Below are 22,272 nucleotides of genomic sequence, written 5' to 3'. Positions count from 1 at the left end.
CACGCGCGAACCGTATCTAATTAGGGGCCGGTCCCCGCCGTTAGAAAACTTGCCGATGATGCCCGATGTCGGGGTCGCCTACGCTGCGGCGTCGGTATGCTCATCTGACTGGCCGTTGATGGCGAACGAGGGAAAAAGCAAATTTAGAAATCACAAACCAGAGGGAGGGGGGCAACGGCGGCGGCGGGTAGGGACGACGAGAAAATTAGAGCTATTTTTCGAAATTATATCGGGCGAGTAAAGGAGATTTCTATGAAATTCGTAATTGTCCCCCGATGTCTATTTCTTTACCTTCTTTAATTGTCTGAACAAGGAAATTGAGGCCATTTAATGTTCCTTCTCGCTGTACATAAACCAAACCTATGAGAAAGATAAGCACGAAAATTAAAGCTTCTATGAATATATACACCCTCGCTACATCGAAACTCATTGCCTATGGATAAAGGAAAACCGTTCCAACATGAAAAGACATTAAAAGTTAGAGCAAACATATACGGCGGCGGCGGCGGCGGCGGCGGCATGCCTAGCCTCTGACGAGGGTCACTGGACCCTTGTCGATGGTCTCATGCGTCGCCACTCCCCTCCCTCCTCCTTGCTCTAATTCTAGATTTTTAGTTTTTCCTTTCATTTCACAACAGTGCTTAGTTGGACGAAAATACGGACGTGGCATTGACGTGGATTATCAAGTCAACATTTTGTCAATTTTTTTTTATAATAGAAGTACCGATTTGAATAAATAAATCACTAGGATATCGACGTGGCAACGTAATTCTCAAGATAAACTGGCATGGACACCACATAAAGTTGGCATGGCACCAACCTAGTCCTAATATGACTTTCGAGATGAGATCGAGTCTCATTCTGAGAAACTGTACGCCATATAACTCTTCTATCAAGTCGCATGCGATCGGGCTAGTAGATCTCGACTTATTAGAGAGGCCCTTGAGCCTCATCCAAATTACGCATCCACATGTACACGATAAAGTTCGAAAATTTCGAGTTTGAGCTCCGCCTTAATAGAGCCGAGAACATTGATTTCGAGTTTGGGGACGTGGAATGCTTCACCAAGTCAAGCTAGAGAGCTAGAAATATCGGAATCATTTCGACGAAAACCCGCTAAAATTGGTAATTCGTTTTATGTATTCTTTAGACAATTAATAAGATCTTGAGAGATTTTCAAGATTCAATCTCCAATTTTCGTCAGATTGGGTCCACTTCCATGGTCATAATTAGTTTAAATGACCGATCTAAGAAGAGTGCTAAAATCTCTTCATGAAGTGACTCATTTGCTTATGGAGCAAAGAAGTGACCTCAGATTTAGGATGATACACATGGTAAACATGTTGCTCCCCCTTGGCCTCCACTAGCTCCACCTCCTTCACTCCTTGCCCCTTCAAGAACTCAGCATACATCACTCCCCTCTCCTTGAGAAAATCCAGCTCGGCCACGTGGACCGCCACCGCCGGGAACCGCCGCCACTCCTCGGCCGACATTCTCGCCATCTCGAAGTTGCACCCGGGATAGTCGCGGTCCGAGCCTTCCGGTATGCTCAGTTTCCAGAACAAGTCGTTCGTGCCGACAGTTTTGCCTCCTTTGTCTGCCGATTCCATCTCGGTCCTCCTCTCGCTGCCAAAGTACGGATGTATCGACATCAACCCTGTGATCGACACGGGGCAGGTGGCGTCCTGCAGCGCCCTGATCGCCACGTGGTGAGCTATGTTCGCCCCGGCGCTGTCTCCAGACAAAAACAGGCGGGAGAGGTCAGCACGCTCGAGCCAAGGGTCGGTGCCGCTGACGCGGCTTAGCCACTCCAGGGAGGCGTAACAGTCTTCATAGGCAATGGGAAGGCGATTCTCGGGCGCCAATCGGTAGTCCACCGAGAGGACAATGCACTGGGACACAAGACAGAGGTCCCCAAGAAAATGGTGGTAGCCCAGCCATGTTGTGGAGCCAATGCAGAAGCCGCCGCCGTGGAAATAGGCTAGGATGGGGAGGCGGGCCGAGGAAGTTGCGGGAGCATTGGGGATGAAAATTCTTGCAGTTATTGGTTTGGACGGGTCGATCATCACATCCTTTGAGAAATACTCTGCGGAAAAATCGGTCGAGGCAGGGGCGATTTCAGGCACAAAGCGCTCGACGGATCCATCGGACAAGACTTGAAGGAAACCGAGCACTTCTGCAACTATGGACATCTTGTTGGAAACGTTTGAACTGATCAACACGGCTTAGAAGATTCTGAGCATTCAGAAGAAAAATCAGAGGTACAAGAACTTGGAAGGAGGCTTGGGTTGACATATAGAGTGTCATTGTGGAAAAAGGTTGGAGCTTGTCACATGGAATTTGCTCCGAGGATTAGACTTGATATTTGGTGAGTCTCATGTCAGGTGTGAGTTGCTCCAGTTTCATGCATGAAGAGTGTGAGCGATGAGATCATGAAAAGAACATGGAGCACCAGATGCAAAGAGTTGAATGGCTATTACTATTACATTATAGGATCGATGCGAAGACGGTGATGCGACAAGAGGGGGGAAAAACTGCGGCAGGGCTACAGAAGCTTCATATGAGAACTCGATGCGGTCTCAACAGCAGCTATTAATCCCTATGAAAATCAACTTCGGTTCACAATGGCCATAAATTCTGCAACTTTTCAGACACTCGTGAAAAAAGTTGAAAACAAGGACTACAATATAGCATGGTCTTGCTGCACTGAAGAGCAAGCAAATCAAGAAAATGAAGAAGTGAGAGTCGCCAAAGATGAAACAAAAGATTTTGCTTAAATTCCACGCTAGAAGCCCGATGAGTTATTCTGCTTGCACAAAAATAATTTTAGAACAAGAAGAACCAACAGAGTTTTCCAGGGTTTGCTCACCCCTTACTCTGGAACAGAAGAAGTACAATCAGTATCGATATCAGGAAAAGGCGCATAATATGAAGCGAACGGGTCCTTCCAAATCACTTATTAGCTTGCGCCGTACCGCAATGGGTCGTTCTTCTAATCTTCACCCCTTTGATTATTATGCAGAGGCGGTAGTGAGAACTTGCTCACTGTTGAGCTTCCGCTCCGAATCTCCTCAAATACACGCAAAGCTGCTAAAGTGAGCTTCTTGTACATGCTCTCCATGTGCTCAATCTCAACGACTTCGCTGGGAACTCTAAGCAGGATATCATTCGGATCAGCCACAGTCTCATCGTCCTTCGCCTCGAAGTCTACCGTCTGGTGGTCGTTCTTGAACAGAAGCTGGTCGAGCATTCTTTCGCACTCCTTCACAAACTTTTTGAGCACATCCGTCCTGCAAAATGGCTGTTGCAGAACGTTCCGGATGAAAGGCAAGTAGATCAGCGCGCCGCTTCGCTTGTCGTACTTCTTTATTATCTTCACTAATCCTGCGGTTTGAAACACGATGTTAGGCAAGAAATCAAGGTAAGCACCGAAGCAGTCATCTTGAACTTTCAGGAAGTTTCTTTCAAGCGAAGCGAATGGCCGTTTTGATATTATGAGACGTATCCGCTTGATGGCCCCATACTAATGATCTAATTGGCATGCTTTTCGCTGCAACTAGCACATAACATGGTTTTCGAGTGATTCCGCAGAATCATGAAAGGTCACCAACAGTGCAGTTAGCCAATCACTATAGAAATTAATTACAATAGCACTTCCCAAATTCCAGTAATCCTCTTCCGTCCTTGGATTTCCTTATCAGATAAGCCAATGCTATTCTTTGATTAGGCTTTCCCAATCAAAGAACAAAGGAAGAACCCAAGCAAATCTTCCTGATAGGAAACATATATTCACCTCCAAGCACATGCACTATCATCTAGAACTCAAAATGATAATTAAAGTAATGTTACATTGTACTCGATCAGATTTCCAGATAACTAATTCGACACAAACCATGTTCCAGGTAACTATGGACTAATACAGCATGATTGCTAATTACAATTGGTCAAACAGTTTCTGCTTGAGAGAGAGATATACAGAACTCTGACGTTCATGCATCTGTATGCCTACATGTTTCTGTGGATGTACGCACTCAAAGGATATGGAGCCTCAATGACCAGAACTAGTTTACAAATTGTTACCTATGCAGTTCAGAGCGCTGTAATTCTGCAGCAAAACCATTTCGCCGTGGAAATCCACTATTTCTCTACGCACTTCCGTCAACTCGATGTCCATGCTCTTGGCCTTTGCTACCCGATCTTGCAATTCCTGCACTCCGGCGAGACCCGTGAGGAATGAGACTCAAGTTTCAAGTTAGAGTATCACAGTAGCAAAACCAAGCGATTGCTTTTAAATTAGCAGAAAAGTCGCAAAGACACCGAACAAAGACATCACACGTACACAAAAAAGTTGGAAAAGGAGAAATTATAACAAATAGCAGCGTCGTTTTAATGAAGTTGCTGGCTTTCAGAATTCTGGTCTTGGCTAAGGCATTTTATCAGTCCAAAGCTCCTTTTTTCGGTATCATCTACCGCACACAAGCGAAAGCTTGGTTTTGAAATAGGTTCTGTCCTCAAGAAACAGAAAGCAATTTATAAGGATGTGCAGGCCTGATTATAAAACTCCCAAAAAGATGTCTTCAGATATTTCCACTATGCTATTCCATGAGCATTGAAAAACATGAATACTAATCGATTTGATCGCGCCACACGTTATTCCGAAATTTACCATCCAGCTCGATCCTTTCGTCCTTCTAGCTTGACCGCCTGAGTAACTTGATCAAGCCCTCAATTGGTTAAGCACTTGCATGTTATGAAACCACTTTCACAGGGAGATGCTAGAAAACAGAACCATTTCATTCATTCATTGATTACCAGACTAATTTTTGGTTTTGGTCGAATTACCAGACTAATTCAATAAGCATAAATCACACACTCTGCCATCCACAGAAAACAAGCTATCATGTTTGTCAAATCTCATTCCTGGTGCACTAAGTTCAGTTGCCTCAAATCTCACCCACAGATTTTGAATTTGAAATCACAAAAAAAATGTAGGGAGATGAGAACCAAGCAAAGAAATGAGATTACCGCCCATCTAATTATAAGATCTTCCTCTTGGTCCATGAAGAACCCATTGATCTTGATGATCTGGCCACGCAACCGCTTCATGAAATTGACCACCTTCTCTGCCTCCGCGGCGCAATCCGCGCAGCCCTCCGCGGAGTCCAGGCGGCGGCGCTTGGCCAGGTGGCGCATCCCGCAATCTTTCGGGTAGATGAGCCTGAGCTGCTTCTTCAAGTCCTTGTAGGACAAGAACTGGTCGCGCCACTCGGGCTGCGCCTCGTCGATCAGCCTCTTCAGGATCTTCCAGAACTTCATCGTTATTGCAATGTGGCCTCTCCCCTCTCTGGGTTTTGAAGGAAGTGGGGAGAGAGAGAGGCCGAAAGGGAGAAGGGTGAGGATATTCGGCGCGTGTCGAGGAATATGGGAATAACCTGTGACGACGACGGACTGTTGCTTGGTTCTTCTTCTTCGTCTCCCTGGGAGATATCAATAGGATATATGATTGGACTGGCCTCGTTTACTTGTTAGGACATCCGGAGATGGCGACAACGTTGGGATTGAAAGTTCGTTTCCAAGAAGCGACGAACAGGAAGCGACGAACGTCGTTGTCTGTTACGCGCTTACGAGGAGGAAGACGAGACATGCTCAGAATCTTCTCTTGTATTCATTCCTTTTCCTTTTGTTCGTTTCCTCCGCTTGATTTGGTAACCTCCGACAACGAGACAAGAGGGAGTCATCAACTCTCGACACAATCGCCGCTGGTCCGAGATCGCGACTCGAACGCGGCGTGAGTTTACTTACCAAAATATTTGAAATTTAACACGACATGCAACCGAAGGCGATCAAATTCAAAAATGACACGACTCGACGCGTTTTGACGATCCATCGTTACACGTGGAAACATGATTTTGGCTCGAGCATGTATGATGAATGCTTCTTTTTTGTTCAAAGTGTGTATGATGAATATTAAACGAGTCAATATTAGGGGTGTAAACGGTTCGGTTCGGTTCGGTTTTCTTGAAAAACCGAACCGAACCGAACCGAACCATTAAGGGTGCCCTCTTGAACCGAACCAAAACCCCCTCGAACCGAATTGGAACCGAACCGAAAAATCAATTTGGTTCGGTTTAATTCGGTTTGGTTCGGATCAGTTTTCGGTTTCTTCTTTTTTTTTTTTTTTTTTGCTTTTTATTCATCGCCGCCTGGATCGCTCGCTCTCTCCCCTTCCTCTTTCTCCCTGACCAACTTCTCATTCTGCAACTTCAACTTCTCGTTCTGAACGGAAGCGGAGATCGCCGGTCGGTCACCATGTGCGCGGAGCCCGCGGAAAAGCCCTGTGGCGGTAAGCCCTCTTTCGAGTGAGCTGGTTCCGTGCATCTACAGCTCGTTCGAATCGTTCATGACCACCGGCGATTCCATCAAAGGTAAGGTCCAGAGGCTCTGCAGCTTGTTCGAATCCGCCAAGTCCCCGTCTCGGGGCCCTGATGAGACTCAGCGTATAGGAAGGAGCTGCAGGTTTTCGTCGCTCAAAGCCTCCCTCTCCATTTCGAGGCCATCCACCAGCTTGCCTAACCCACTCCCTCAGCCCCTCCACCTCCGCATCCCTTTGGTGAAGCAGAGGGAAGAAGAGACACAAAGGTAAATCAAGCGTCCCTCGATCCGGTACGAGCGCTGTTTCTCATCCTCTCGCACGAACTCGAGGAGAACCCATATTCGCCCGATCGGAGCTCCGACGGTCGTAGCTGTCGTACCACTTGTACGGCGTCGCCGGGTTCGACGACGACGACGACTTCCGCGAGTCCGACCTCGGGTACGAGCCCGACGATCCCGCGTCTCCGCCGTGGTTGGATCTGCTGAGGAACCCGCAGATGATGGCGAAGAGGACGAGGATGAGGTTGATAGTGTCCCAGCTCTTCTTGACGGAACGGGGCCGGAAGATCTGGGAAGTAAGGCTGAGGAAGACGAAGAGCCAGAGAGAGTAGCACCGGTCTGAAGAGCCTTTTAGGGTAAAAAGCAAAGGGTGTATTTTCAGTTCGGTTCGATCCGAACCGAACCGAAATAAACCGAACTGAAAGAAAAAGAATGGTTTTTTTTAGTGTCCGAACCGAAAACCGAACCGAACCGAAATGCACAAAATTTTTGGTTCGGTTCGGTTCGGTTCGTATCTCGGTTCGGTTTTTCGGTTCGGTTCTGACACCCCTAGTCAATATGGTGAGAAACGGGGCAGCTTCGGTTTGGCTTGATTGAATCCCCGGAAGTACCGGGCGAGAGTACGGTTGATCAAGGAAAGGAAGTGAAATGTAGGGTATGTTTGTTCGAGTGAAAGGATTTCTGCGTTTTTTGGACTTTCACGCGTTTGGTTTGCTGAAAATGATAAGTCAACGGAAAACCATTTACGGTCAAAGAAAATCTGCATGCCTAAAATAGACTTGTTAATATGAATTTTAAGCTCATTTATTAACCCAAACTTATTGGAATTAGTTGTATACGGGTCACTTCAAATTTGAAGAGCCTGGCCATAATGAATTCTAAAATTTAAAGGTTAAATAAATGGGTGTCTACAGTGAACCCATTTGCAACCCACTGAGGCTCGGACTGTCTTCTGTCTCTCTCCCTCTTTGCTCTTGCTTCGCTCATCGTCTTCTTGCTCGTGTCCCTTAGCCTCTCGTTCGACGCTTTGAGCTCTTCTATTCGCTTCACTGACTTGGCAATCTCAACGCTGTTGGAGCATATCGTGCCCTCGAACATCGGGACGAGGGATGCTGTTTGTCGTATGAGCTTGTGCTCGAGGAGCGACTCGCGCTTGCAGAGGTTCTCGATGCAGCAGAGGAGCTCGAACATGTCCGCGGGGTCGAGGTTGGACCTAGGCTGAGGAGCGCAGGAAGTAGGCTCCGAATGCCGCTTTCTTGGAGGAGCTCTTGGCCGAGCTCAACAATGGTGACGGCGACTGATCATTGAGGACCAGATCTTACGGTCGTTTGTGGCCATCTTCTCTTGTTCGATGTAGCTCTCAATCACACGATTATTCGTTATAAGGAAAGGCCATTCGTATGCGACACATGCACTTTCTCCCTTGCAATGGACGACGGCGAGGGTGACGTGCCATTTGTACGCGCTGGGGAGACTAGAGGAGATGTGGGGAAAGGATAGGCCAGAGTTAGCAGAAAGTTGCCGAGGGTGGCGGTGAGAAGTGGGAGTTCGTCGGGAGGGACACCTTCGCATACCTGACGTTCACTAGTACTTGCTGATGGAAATCAGCTGAATGGTTTTTGTTTATTTTGAATATATTATAAATTTGCTAACTGCTTAATTGGTATAATTATAGAAAATATGAGTTATGAGGGTGGGTTTGAGCTGGATTTGGGTTGGATTGAGGATGAGCCGTCTAAATTATTTTGAAACAAATGTGCCAAAACGAGTTAAATAGGTGAATTTGGGTTGAACCCATTTATGACCCATCCAAATCCTACTCGACCCACTTATTTGCCACCTCTAACTTGAAGTTAGGAAATGAATTTCCCTAAATCTGAAAAAAGAAAGACATTTTCTTGTAAAATGATTTTCTGAAAAGTATTTTCCTTTATCATGAAATTTTCTCGAGAACAAACACATCCTGAAAGCATTTCGGCATCCTAAAATTGTCAAACTTATTTTGGAATCACTTAAGTGCCACTTTTAAAAAAAAATAATCATTTAAGTGTCAACTTTAATTTGGGTCGATAGAAATAAGACGTTACTATATTTTATTAATTTCTCAAACCAACGTGGCTCACCTGCGCGCTCAATTAGCATATATTCTCCTAAACGATGTCGTCCAGATGTTTTGCCCCAAATATAAACTCTAAATTGGACAATCAAGCGTTTTCCCAAATTCGCCAAATATAAACCCTAATTCTCAAAAGTCACCAATTAGCTTAGGTCCTCTCGTTACAGTCAAGGGCATGGAGGAGGGTTCGGGTCTAGAGGATGTTGGCGGGGACGGACTGGGCGAGGGAAGACACGACCTTTGGGTTGGTCAAGTGAGGCATTTCATCAAACAAGTTGCGGGCGTCGTCAGGTGGGAGGTAAGGGCAAGAGTTGGGGTCGATTTGGTAGAGGGGGAAGGCGAGGAGCGAGTAGTTCCTCAAGTTTGGATCCATGGATTTGTGGGTTTGGGTTCGATTACGGAATTGAAGCAGAGGAGAGCAAATTTATAAGGGAAATATGGTCCATTCTGAAGATAGACTAGAGAGTTCAACAGAAGAAAGAAAACTGTGCGCGATGTTTGATCATACAGCTAGATGCCAAGTCTACGAGCTTCCAGAAATGAGAGAGGAGGAGGGCTCAGAGGTGGGAACAAGTGGGCGAATTGAGAAGCGAATTTGTGGAATTTATCTTATCACACGACTCACGAGCATGCTCATCGAAGAAGAAGAACCTAGTATCATCAGTCATCGTTCCTCCTGCAATTTCCACCGTCCCCCATCTCCAATCACCGTCAGCCGCCGTCAAATCTCCATCGCCGGCCATCTTGAGCGCTCATTGCAGCCAAAACAAAGCACAACAGAGCATACCCATGGATCCTCACGAAGGAATCCTCTCTCGAGAATTTTTTAAGTTCAATCGCCGACGATCCTTCTCCATCGCTCTCCCGATGTTGTCGCCACCGTCAATTGATGCCGTCCACTGCTTCCAAGTCTCGCCAGCCGTGCCTCTTTTCTCCCCTGTTTTTTTCTGATCAGAGCGTTCGAAGTTCCTCGCGCTCACTCGATCCTTCTTCGCCGGCACCAATCACCGGCCCTGATGTTTTGCTTCAAACCATGACATCTTTCAACCTAAGGTACTCAAGAACAAGGCTACCCTTCAAGCCACGATGTCTTTGCTTCAAAATTGTCGAACAAGGTTTGAATGAGAGAGAAGGAGAGAGAGAGAGAGAGAGATTAAATGGCTTTAGAGCGGCATCATTTTGTATTTAAAGGCCACCTCATCGTCTACGTGGACTTCTTTTTTTTTTTGTACGTGAAAAAGCCACCTAGGCATTAACATATAATTAAAAAAGACACGCAATACTTTTGATGGGAATTTTTCGCGGGAGGCACTTAAGTAATCGTTTTTTCTCTGATTTGGCATTTAAGTGAGCCGGCGAAATTTTTAAACACTAAAGTAAGCGTCGTACGAAACTTTTGACACATTTAGTATCCTTATGCCTAAAGTGAAGGTATAGTATGGATGGGTAACAGATGATGAAGGGAGCAAATGGGACATCGGACGACGTTGTGATCTATAAGGAAAAGAGATTAAGAGGTATTCCTGAGTCAATAGATGAGAATCGACATGACCGTCGCAAGCCAATCACACTTAGGTCGATTTTGGAGAAGTAAATTGAGGCAAGAGCGGTTATTGCAATCAAGCTCGTTAGGCCGGAGTGATAACTAAAAGAAGCTCGATTCTCATCAGTTGATAGCCGAGTCGATGGAGAAATGTTGGGATCGGCTAAAGAAATTTGACTGAAATCACTACAAGAAATCCGGCCTTTACCGATGAATTATCAGTGACAAAAGTCAAGTTCTTCCGTGGAAGTACCCTCAACCGGCGAAAATAGCTTCAGCTTTCAGCTACAAAACCATCTATTTGGTCGCCAAAAGTACTTTCTAGCGACGAAGTGAATCATTCGTTAGTAGATGTTGGGGATCTGGTGACGAAACTTGTGCTTTCTATCGCCGAACAATATTTTTGTACCATTTTTGTAGCAAGAAGTCATTGAACCTCTAGGTACAAATGTAAGTTTCGCAGCTAGATGTGCTTAAAATACCTTAAATTTGCTCAAATGCTTAGAGCGCGAATGATAACCATTATGTTTCAGAAATCAATTTTGTGCCAGAAATCAATTTTTCTATTTATACTCCATGGAAGATTTTCTTTGCCAAAATATGATAATGACACAAAATTTCTATTCCTAAAATAAAAATTCGTTTGATAACGACACAAAATTTCTTCCTCCCAGTGGCCGGTGGGCGGTGGTCGGAGGCAGTCAGCGGTGGCGAGAGGTGGCCGATGTCTGGTGGCGACGGACGACGATGGGCAGCGGCGGAGGACGGTGGCAGAAGGGCAGCGGCCGATGGTGGGAGATGGCCCGCGTCGCGCGACGGTGGAGGACTACAGACGGCAGTCGGTGGCGGGAGTGGGTTGGTGTCGGGTGGCGACGGATGACGATGGGAGGTGGCGGAGGACAGTGGCAGGAGGCGGCCGGCGGAGGACGGTGGCGGGAGGTAGCCGGCAGGCGACGGACAACAATGGGAGGTGGCCGGCGTCGCACAACGGCGGAAGACTATAGATGGCAACCGACGGCGAAGAAAGGTGGTGGGAGTTGGCCAACGGGCAGCGACCGGCGATGGTTGACGGTGGCCAGTGTCAGGCGGCGGCGGAGGACGAGAGTAGGTGACCGGCGAAGGACGGCAGAAGGTGGCCGGCGGGCGATGGTGAACGACAGTGGACAGTAGAGGCCAATGGTGGGAGGCGGATGGCGTCGGGCGATGGCGAAGGAAGGCAAATGGCAGGTGGCGATGGATGGCCACCGGCGGGTGGTGGCGGACGGCGTTGGGAGGCAGTAGGATGCGACCGGCAGCGGAGGATGGCGGCGAACAGCAACGGACAACGGTGGTGGGAGGCGGTCGGCAACGGCGAGACATGACTGGCGGCAACAGTGGGCGGTGGGTGGGCAGTCGGCTAGTAGCGAGGGCGAGCGATGAGAAGAGTTTTTATTTCTCATTTTTGTTCAAGAAATAGAAAATTAGATTTTTTTTTTTTTTACTTTTGATTTCTGTTCAAACCTATTTCTGGAGTGGAAATTTGTTCCAGAATTAGAAAAATGAAATTGCGTTACCAAACGAATTTCTGTTCCAAATATGTTCCTAGGAACAGAAAAATTAAAAAATAGAGAAACAGAATGGTTATCATTCGCGCCTTTAGACTTGTGAAAACACCTCTTCCCCCATGGATCTGCTTGAATCCCTTGAATCCCTTGAAAATTACAAATCCACCGCCACCAGCCTCCCTACGGGGTCGGTAGGAGTGTTAGCTACGTTGGAAAAAGAAAGTAAAAGTAAGTTTTGCAAACTTAACGTCTCGAAATATATCAAATTCAAATAAGTCGAGACCAACCAATTTTCAAGAAAACTAAGCTGATTGCACACCTGAGTACACAAGCAAAAGTATGATCATTTTCGAAAACTAGATAAATTGCAGTCTGGGTGTTCGGTTAAGCATGAGGAGGGGTTAGCGTCCATACAACGCCATTTTGGTACGACATTTTTTCTATCAGGTCCTTAAACGTAAAAGCAATTCCCAAAAACTATTAATGCAATTTTTTTTATAGAGAAGAAATCAGGTGAAATACATTCATCATTTTGCGGCCCCAAATGACCCCATGTGTCGTGTGTATTTGTACTTTGAATTATGTTAATGACATGCAGTTTGCACCAGAAAGTGGCTAGGTTGTCAACACGGGTATACACATGACTTGGACGTTAAATTTTGATAAGCACGTGACCCATTGTCAACGACTAAAATCAGTATCGATGTTGGCACACATCGATGATTGTCACCAGCCTGTTGCCGACTTACAACGACATATGGTCGACCACAATCGATTAGTAAGGATCAACAAGCTATCAAGGTATCAGGAGAAAATTGAAGGCATAAGGAGCAATTTTTCAGATTTAGAGTCACTGAGAACGAAGCTATTGAGATCGTGGAACAACTGGCATACGTTTTCAAAGGAACAACCGCTTGAGAACAAGGTCATGACATCATGAGAACATGGGCACAAGACTTTTGGGATGGAAGAATGTGGATATAACCGCTGGAATCCGCTTGGGAGTAGTTATGGAACAACCACTATAAACACCATCACTCATCTAGTGAAGACACCCTAGGACAAATCAAACAATTTTATTATTTTTCAGTTATCTTTACTTTCCTCCACCATACATTTATTTTCCAGAGTTGTGCCGTCGATTAGCTCCTTGCATATATCTTTATCTTGGGTGTTGCATCGTCGATTAAATTCCGTTGTAATATCTTAGCGTTTTTAGACCGTGTTGTCGATTAAATTCCGGCATATTTCGTTTGGTTCTGCTGTAGAGTCTTATTTTCTAAGCCTTGTCGTTGATTAAATTCCAGCACGGTTTATGTCTGTGCAGTCTTGTTGATATTCATGTTGTCAATTTCCTTATCACTTGTGATATTTCTTATCCGGAGTGGCCACGGAACCTGTCTTCTTCAATTAAAAACTGAAGAACGACTTTCGATGAAAGATATTTCGCCGCGGGAGAAAATTTTGGCAAAACATCTTTTTGGCACGTCCAGTGGAACGAGCGTGACTGATTTGAGGAGAAACAATTGCGCACGAGGATTCAACTCGATCCTAACAATGCTAGCAGTAACAATTTGCCACCACCACCTACCACTGAATGGTTAGGACATGCTGAGTCATCAATTGCACAGCCAATGGTAGATCAAGTCCTAGGTGGAGATGCTGACATTCCAAGGCAACTCACCAGCGAACAGAGAAGGTAGTTGGAACCAAGTCCAGAGATGAAATATGCTATGACGAGGCTTTTCAAAGAACACCAGAAGGAAACAACTAAACCGTTTAATGAAATATTTTGTCGATGTGATTAAGCCAATAATCGTTAATACCTTCTACGAAGCTGTACCTGGACAGGGAACGTGGAGTCATTTAGTGCAGATGGAGGCAAACCCTGCCAATCCTGGACTTCTGAGGTACGTTCCTCCATCCACTGTTGCTCAAATTGCTGTTGGTACTGCGGGACAAATCATGCCGAACTCCACTACCAGTCAGGATTTTGCAAAGAGCTGAGACCGCGCGTTGATACAACCCAGACAAGTGGGGCGATACCCATCGTTGGAAGTAATTTGCCTAACCCTGTTCAAATAAACCTAAATGGTCACAACAATGGCAGCTTGGTTGATCAAAATACTCAATAAATTATGCCGTTGCCAAATGTGGAAAACATTCAACCAACTGCCCTAGCGCCGCTAGCTGATAATGTAAGGCCAATTGGGATAATGCCACAATTTTATGTAGCACCTGCCCCATATAGACTGAATGTTGTCATCGACAATCAAGTTAGACCACCGTCTCCACCTAGGGGGTAAGATGGTCAGAGACCTATAATGGAAGCAATGCCAATGCCCAATCCAGTGTATGTTCCTCAAGGATCACATATGGTGGTTGACAATCAAGTTAGTGCACCACCTTTGCTTGGAGGACAACCTGCTCAAGTGATCCCCGGTCAAGATTTCCAACAAGTCCAGGTAATAGTAGACCAAGTAATGCAACACTTATCAGACCCGTATATAAGAAACCATATTCAGAGTGGATGGATACTGCTCCACATCCAAGAGGCTTTAAGATGCCTGATTTTGGCCTCTTCTCCGATGAAGATGAGCAATCACCGGTTGAGCATGTTAGCAGATTTGTCGCATTATGCGGTGATACATCTCATGCTGATAGTTGGAAGCTAAGGCTGTTTCCTTTATCGCTGTCCAAGACTGCTTTCACATGGTACACAACTCTACCAGTTAATTCCGTACACTCTTGGGAGCAGATGGAGACACAATTCCATAATTAATTCTACAGGTCAGTACCCAATGTGTCTATTTTTTATTTAGCTGCTATCAAACAACGGAATAATGGATCGGGAGGCAACTTCGTGACTAGATTGAAAAGAGGAAGGAATCTAAGTCTCATATCGTTACCAGAAAGGACTTTTGTTGAAATAGCCTTCCAGTTCAACATGAATTCGTTGGTGAAAGCACGGGCAGTGGGAGTAGATCGAGAAGGAGAAGTAGCCATGGCTGGAGATGATCAAGTGTTTAAGGAGGAAATCTTCGTTGGTAAGCGGATGCAATCTCCGAACTACAAGCACAACTTATATAGACCACATTGATGGAAGTTGAAACGATGTGGTGCATCATTAAAGGACGTGTGCAAATGGGTGCCATAATCGTTGATAAAATTGTAACGACGAGAGACGGAGCAACGTGATGCCGCATTAAAGGACGTGCATGAAAAAGAGCGATAAGGCCGCCAACGAACGGGAAATGGAGAGTGTCTCGAAACACGTCCTTCATGATGAAAGATATTTGTAGTCGATTTAATGCTCTAACACGAAGAGTGATGCAAACGTCAGAATCATGAAGTATATTTTATCCTTTGGCCTGGACATACTGGGTGGAAGATATATAGATGCAATGATTACCTTCTTTATTCAGGAGATAATATTGTCGATTGAAAGATTTGAAGCAGCACGTCCCTCCCAATTAATTAACATCATGTCAGTGGATATCGACTTGAATTGATTTTTGAGTAAGATGCCACAAAGTGAAGTTTCGCCGATCGATCAATTCTGAATTGATCAATTGCGAGTACTGGCGAGGATAAATTGGGGAGACATAACACAAAGTGGAAGGTAAAGCAAATCCTTCGTTAGGAGCATTGCTTGATTATAAGACAGCGAACTACAAACCAAAATGCTTCCTAAGTATATGAACAAAGCTGCGCAAATGCAACTCTCGGTCGCTGTTTGCCTTAATATGTTGGTGTTTGTCACAACAAACACCCTGGAGCATAATTTACAGACGTCGACAAGAAGCTGAAAGTTGATTTACCAGCACCTCTTGATAAAGTTTGGTACGAGGTATGATCTATTGGGGCTAAGAATACAAATTAGAGAGGTAAATAGGTTGAATGAGAATTATTAAGAACTATTGCAAGTTAAAACTTCACCAACAGCAAAAACAATTTAACATAATCAGGAATGCTACTGACAAATACATAATCTGGGATGGTGTTGATAAATATATAATGTAATCGAGTGCAATGCTGATGAACAGATAATGAAGAGATAGAAGCTAGCACACCGAGTTTTATAGTAGTTCGACTCTATCTCCAATCCTATGTCCTCTTCTCAAGACTAACAGCCATAATCTGGCTGGAATCCATTAGTAATAAGCATTACAAGTTACGACCAGAAAGTGTTGTTCCTTTCGCATTATGGATCACACTATCATGACACAACCATTTGCAATGACGCTTGTACACTTGACTACTTGCTATTACAACTTAGTAGCACTACATAGAGATATTATCAGCATCACAGCTGTTGACAACAAATACAGAACAATAAGAAGACTCAAGAGATAAAGACTTGGTTTGTTCATTTCCACCACAACCTCACTACTTCTCTTGGATTGAGTATGTATAGCCTTCCAATCCTTCGATGACTGTTTCCCACTCAACTCCATGAAGTAGCCGTTGGTTCTACCATCATCAGTCTTCAAACGGCTCTCTATCGCTAACCAGCGTAAGAACGGCTTCTAACTATGATAGCTTTCCCGAACAAGTCATACTTCTCAAGTCTAGAGAAAGTTATATTAGAAGATCGACAAGGAATTTTCAACTGAGAATGCACATTTGGAAAGGTCAATATTGACCGGTGATGAACAAAAATGGAGTTCCCTTGAAGTGATGTCATCGCATGCCATTCACAAAAATGTTGACCTCTTCCTAGAAAGCCGACATTGTCAAGAGACAAAAAAACCAAACTGAATGTTTTGTTAGATTGATGTGACCCCAAGCTATCTATTTATAATAAAGCCAAGAGGCTAAAATTACATACATAAAATAACAAAGGAAATTGACAAATATGCCCCCATTAGCCAAATATCTCAACACTCTCCCTCAAGTTGAAGCATAGATATTACACATGCCCAACTTGACTAAAACAGTATAAAACAATTTACCCTCTAATCCTTTAGTGAACACATAAGCAAGTTGATCATCGGACTAAATGAAGGGCATACAAATCAAACCACTCTCCAACTTAAGTGCGTGTCAATTTTAGCATGTTTTGTATTGTCATGCCGTGTAGAATTGTTAGCAATACTAATGGCGACCTTATCATCACAATATAGTATTAGGAATATGAATAGATACACCAAGATCTTCCAGTAATTCTTTAAACCATAACAACTCACAAACTCCATGGGCCATCGCACGAAACTATGCTTCGGCACTAGGCCGAGCAACCACATTATGTTTTTTGCTGCACCAAGTCACAAGATTCCCTCCTAAAAAAGTATAATGCCTATAAATAGACTTCTGATAAGGAGATCCAGCATATTCAGCATCTACACAGTATTCAACTTTCAAGCCATCATGAGGAGACAAAAGAATCTCTTTCCTAGGAGCAAACTTCAATTACTAAAGGTTTCGAAGAACAATATCCATATAAGTAGAGTATGGATCATGCATAATCTAACTCACCAGGCTCACAACAAAAGCAATATTAGGTCGGGGTGGGGGGGGGGGGGGGGGACAAATAAATCAACTTTCCCACTAGCTGCTTATAACGACCCTTATCCATTGGATTGCCATCTTTTTCTCGAAGACGACTATTAACCTCAATAGGTGTATCAAAGGGATGACATCCCAATAACCCAACTTCTGTCAAAAGATTAAGGACATACTTCCTTTGGGATAGAAAAATACCTTTTGAAGATATGGCAACTTTAATCCCGAGAAAGTACCGGAGCTTTCCAAGATCCTTTATGTCGAACTCCTATCCAACCAGCTGATCTCATCACTATCATTCCTCGTGACAACAATGTCATTTACATAGAGAATGAGAATAATGACTTTAGCACCTGATCTCTTCACAAACAAAGTATGATCAACATTACTCTATTTATATCCAATGGAGACCATAGCTTTCTTAAACCTACCAAATAAGCTCGAGGTGACCGCTTTAAACCATAAAGTGCACATTTTAGCTTACATACTTGAGTTTTGTCACAAGAAAAACCTGGAGGAATCTCCATATGCATCTCCTCTTCTAACTCTCCGTGAAGAAAGACATCCTTCACATTTAACTACCGAAATTCCATCCTTGGTTAAGAGTACATGAAAGTAGCACTCGAACAGTATTCAACTTGGCAACATGAGCAAAGATTTCCTGATAGCCAATTCCATAAGTCTGAGTAAATCCCTTTACCGCCAACCGTGCTTTATATCTGTCCTCGATACCATTCATCTTATGTTTGACTATAAACACCCACTTACATCATACCGATTGTTTTCCAAGAGGAAGAACAACAAGATCCCACGTGCCATTTGTCTTTAAAGCATGCATCTCCTTCACCATTGCTGCCTTCCACTTCTCATCTGCAACAGGGTGATGGGGTGATAAAGTGCTCAGATCACTAGTTATTGGAAATTGAAAAGGTATGGTCTTTGAAACATTAACTTTCCCGTCTTAAGATAATGATGACTTTTGGGAGAGTGGAAAGCATGAGACAACTTATAGCACGTCATCAGTCATTAATCAGGGTTGAAGAAAGTTATATTGGAAGATCGACAAGGAATTTCAACTGAGCATGCACATTTGGAAAGGTCAATATGGACCGGTGATAAGCAAAAATGGAGTTACATTGAAATGATGTCACTAAATGCCATTTAAAAAAAATTTGACCTCTTCTTGGAAAGCCGACATTAAAACTAAACTGAATGTTTGGTTAGATTGATGTGATCCCAATCTATTTATTTATAATAAAGCCAAGAGGCCAAAATTAGAATATCACTCTTATTGCCGCTATTCATATGAGAACTCGATGCGATCTCAACGGCAGCTAATCCCTATGAAAATCAACTTTAGTTCATACAAGTCGAAATATTTCGCAACAATTTGATCTTTCAGACACTCGTGAGAAATTTGAAGCAAGGACTGAAAAATGGCAAGGCCTTGCTGCACAGAAGAGCAAGCAATCCAGAAAATAAAGCAGTGAGGGTTGCCAACGATGAAACAAAAGATTCTGCTTAAATTCCACTCTTAGAAGCCCAATGAGTTATTCTGCATGCACAAGGATAATTTTATAACCAGAAGCACCAACAGAGTTATCCAAGGTTTGCTCACTCCTAACTCTGGAAAAGAAGAAGGATAATCGGTATCAATATCAGTAAACCTTTCGAGCAGGAAAAGAAAAGAGACGCATAATGGGAAGCCAAGGGGTCCTTCCAAATCACTCATTAGCTTGTGTGGTGCCAAAATGGGTCATTCTTCTCATTTTCACCCCTTTGATCATTATGCAGAGGCGATAGTGAGAACATGCTCACTGTCGAGCTTCCGCTCTGAATCTCCTCAAATACACACAAAGCAGCTAAATTGATCTTCTAGTACATGCTCTCCATGTGCTCATTCTCAACGAGTTCGCTGGGAACTCTTAGCAGGTCATCTTTCGGATCAGCGACGGTCTCATTGTCCTTCGCCTTGCAGTCTACTGTCTGGTGGTGATTCTCAAAGAGAAGCTGATCGAGCATTCCCTCGCACTCCTTCACAAACTTTTTGAGCACCTCCGTCCTGCAAAATGGCTGTTGCAGAACCTTCCGGATGAAAGGCAAGCAGATAGGTGCTCCGCTTCGCTTGTTGTACTTCTTTATTATCTTCACTAGTCCTGCGGTTTGAAACACGAAGTTAGGCAAGAAAAAAAAGGAAGCAGCGAAGCAGTCATCTTGAAATTTCAGGATGTTTCTTTCACGCGAGACGATAAGCATTTTGATATTATAAGAAATATCCACTTGATGGCCCCCCTTTTAATGATTTTAATCGGCATGCTTTTCACTGCAACTAGCAGAGAACATGGTGATTCCACAGAATCATGAAAGGTCACCAACAGTGCAGTTAGCCAATCACTATAGAAATTAATCACAGTAGCACTTCCCAAATTCCAGTAATTCTCGTCCGTCCTCGGATTTCCTTATCAGAGAAGCCAATGCTATTCTTTGATAAGGCTTTCCCAATCAAAGAAACAAAGGAAAAACCCAAGCAAATCCTCCTGTTACGGAACGTATAGTCTCCTCCAAGCACATGTATTATCATCTAGAACTCAAAATGCTAATTAAAGTAATGTTACATTGTATTTGACTAGATTTCCAGATAACTAATTTGACAAAGACCATGTTCCAGGTAACTATGGACTAATACAGCATGATTACTAATTACAATTGGTCAAAACTGTTTCTGCTTGAGAGAGAGATATACACGAAGTCTGAACTTCATGCATCTGTATGCCTACATGTTTCTGTGGATGTACGCACTCAAAAGGATATGGAGCCTCAATGGCCAGAACTAGTTTACACATTGTTACCTATGCAGTTAAGAGAGCTGTAATTTTCGAGGAAAACCATTTCTCCGTGGAAATCCACTATTTCGCGACGCAGTTCCATCAACTTGTTGTCCATGCCCTCGGTCTTTGCTACTCGGTCTTTCAATTCCTACACCCCAATGAGACCCGTGAGGAATGAGACTCGAGTTTCAAGTTAGAGTATCACGATAGCAAAACCAAGCGATTGCTTTTCAAATTAGGAGAGAAGTAGCATACACACCGGACAAAGACACAAAAAAGTAGCAAAATGGGAAATATAACAAATAGCAGCGTCGTGTTAATGAAGTTGCTGGCTTTCAGAATTCTGGTCCTGTCTTAAGGCATTGTATCAGACCAAAGCTCCTTTTTCGGTTTCATCTACCAAACACAAGCAAAAGCTTGATTTTGAAATAGGTTATGTCCTTAAGAAACATCTTGCAATTCATAGTGATGCGCAGGCCTGCTTGTAAAACTCCCAAGATGATGTCTTCAGATACTTCCACTATGCTACTCCATGAGCAGTGAAACACGAATACTAATCAATTTGATCGCTCCACTCGTTATTCTGAAATTTACCATCCAGCTCAGATCCTTTCGTCTTTCTAGCTCGACCGCATGAGTAATTTGATCAAGCTCACAATTAATTAAGCTCTTGCATATTATGAAACCACTTTCACAGTGAGATGCTAGAAAACAGAACCATTTCATTCATTCATTGATTACCAGACTAATTCAACAAGCATAAATCACACGCTCTGCATTCCACAGAAAACAAGCTGTCATATTTGTCAAATCTCATTCCTGGTGCACTAAGTTCAGTTGCCTCAAATCTCACCCACAGATTTTGAATTCGAAATCATAAAAAAAGTCAGGGAGATGAGAACCAAGCAAAAAAGTGAGAAAGAAATTACTTTACCGCCCATCTAATGATATACTCTTCCTCTTTGTCCATGAAGAACCCATTGATCTTGTTGATCTCGCCATCCAACAGCTCCACGAAATCGACTTCCTCCTCCGCCTCCGCAGTGCAATCCGCGGAGTCCAGGCGGCGGCGCTTGACCCGTGGGTGGTGCGTGCCGCTGTCTTTCCGGTAGAAGAGCTTGATTTGCTTCTTCAAGTCCTTGTAGCACAAGAACTTGTCGCGCCAATCGCGCTGCGCCTCGACGTTCAGCCTCTTCGGGATCTTCGATAACTTCATTGGTATCGCAATAGGGCCTCTCGGTCCCTCTCTGGTTTTTTAAGGAAGGGGGGAGAGAGAGGGGGTGAAAGGGACAAGGGTGAGGATATTCGGCTGGTCGGGGAATATGGGAATAAACTAAGACGACGGACTGCTGCATGGTCCTTCTTCTTCGTCTTCCTGGTAGATATCAATGGGATATATGATTGGATTGGCTTCGTTTACTTCTTCGGACATTTGGAGCTGGCGAAAACGTTGGGATTGAAGGTTCTTTACCAGGAAGCGACGAAACGTCGTTGTCTGTTATGTGCTTACGAGGAGAAAGACGAGACATCCTCGGGATCTTCTCTTTCATTCGTTCCTTTTCCTTTCGTTATTTTCCTCCGCTTGGTTTCGTAACCTCCGACGGTGCAGACAGAGTCGATGTCAACTCTCGACACGATCACCGCCGGTTCGAGATCGCGAGGCGTGAGTTTACTTACGAAAATATTTGAAATTTAACATGACATACAACCGAAGGCGATCGAATTCAAAAATGACACGACTCGACTCGTTTGGACGATCCATCGTTATACATAGAAACATGGTTTGACTTGAGTGTGTATGATGAATGTTAAATGAGTCGATATGGCGAGAAATGGGGCAGCTTCGGTTTGGCCTGGTTGAATCCCGGGAAGTACCAGGCGATACTAGGGGTTGATCAAGGAATATGCGTTTAGTTTACTAAAAATGATCAGTCAACCGAAAAATATTTATCATCAAAGAAAATATGCATGCTTAAAATGGATCTGTCAATATGGGTATTAAACCCAAACTTGTTGGAATAGGTTATAATAGGTCACTTTAAATTTGAAGAGCATAGCCATAATAGGTTCCAAAATTTAGAACCC

At 44.1% G+C, this 22,272-nt stretch overlaps 3 protein-coding genes across 3 annotated transcripts; all 3 read right to left on the bottom strand.

The window, feature by feature from the left end:
* Nucleotides 1–1,100: 1,100 nt before the first annotated feature.
* On the bottom strand, nt 1,101–2,478 carry LOC115686190 (probable carboxylesterase 17). The gene has a single exon (XM_030611406.2). It carries the CDS (start codon nt 2,190–2,192, stop codon nt 1,260–1,262), a length of 933 nt encoding a protein of 310 aa, XP_030467266.1. The 5' UTR covers nt 2,193–2,478; the 3' UTR covers nt 1,101–1,259.
* Nucleotides 2,479–2,625: 147 nt separating this feature from the next.
* On the bottom strand, nt 2,626–5,688 carry LOC115686191 (SPX domain-containing protein 1-like). The gene is made up of 3 exons (XM_030611407.2): nt 5,026–5,688; nt 4,081–4,207; nt 2,626–3,384 (listed from the first exon to the last, which is right to left on the bottom strand). The coding sequence occupies exons 1-3, from the start codon at nt 5,314–5,316 to the stop codon at nt 2,993–2,995; spliced, it is 810 nt and encodes a 269-aa protein (XP_030467267.1). The 5' UTR covers nt 5,317–5,688; the 3' UTR covers nt 2,626–2,992.
* A 13,141-nt stretch (nt 5,689–18,829) lies between these two features.
* On the bottom strand, nt 18,830–21,474 carry LOC115686254 (SPX domain-containing protein 2-like). The gene is made up of 3 exons (XM_030611480.2): nt 21,122–21,474; nt 20,209–20,335; nt 18,830–19,515 (listed from the first exon to the last, which is right to left on the bottom strand). Exons 1-3 carry the CDS (start codon nt 21,401–21,403, stop codon nt 19,235–19,237), a joined length of 690 nt encoding a protein of 229 aa, XP_030467340.1. The 5' UTR covers nt 21,404–21,474; the 3' UTR covers nt 18,830–19,234.
* Nucleotides 21,475–22,272: the final 798 nt, after the last annotated feature.

Source organism: Syzygium oleosum, unplaced genomic scaffold (genome assembly GCF_021117445.2).
Source record: "Syzygium oleosum isolate NSW1041296 unplaced genomic scaffold, Sole_v2.1 Sole_v2.16, whole genome shotgun sequence".
NCBI lineage: Eukaryota > Viridiplantae > Streptophyta > Magnoliopsida > Myrtales > Myrtaceae > Syzygium > Syzygium oleosum.
Note: the sequence above shows the minus strand (reverse complement) of the source record. Positions and strands in the feature narration are given on the sequence as shown.

What these genes read in the sequence shown, in the direction of transcription:
- LOC115686191 (XM_030611407.2), bottom strand. Translation starts at nt 5,316, where the DNA reads ATGAAGTTCTGGAAGATCCTGAAGAGGCTGATCGACGAGGCGCAGCCC. An exon ending in ATCTTATAATTAGATGGGCG is followed by an intron (nt 4,208 to 5,025) that starts GTAATCTCATTT and finishes GCCGGAGTGCAG; the next exon opens with GAATTGCAAGATCGGGTAGC. An exon ending in CAGCGCTCTGAACTGCATAG is followed by an intron (nt 3,385 to 4,080) that starts GTAACAATTTGT and finishes TTCAAACCGCAG; the next exon opens with GATTAGTGAAGATAATAAAG.
- LOC115686190 (XM_030611406.2), bottom strand. Translation starts at nt 2,192, where the DNA reads ATGTCCATAGTTGCAGAAGTGCTCGGTTTCCTTCAAGTCTTGTCCGAT.
- LOC115686254 (XM_030611480.2), bottom strand. Translation starts at nt 21,403, where the DNA reads ATGAAGTTATCGAAGATCCCGAAGAGGCTGAACGTCGAGGCGCAGCGC. An exon ending in AGTATATCATTAGATGGGCG is followed by an intron (nt 20,336 to 21,121) that starts GTAAAGTAATTT and finishes ATTGGGGTGTAG; the next exon opens with GAATTGAAAGACCGAGTAGC. An exon ending in CAGCTCTCTTAACTGCATAG is followed by an intron (nt 19,516 to 20,208) that starts GTAACAATGTGT and finishes TTCAAACCGCAG; the next exon opens with GACTAGTGAAGATAATAAAG.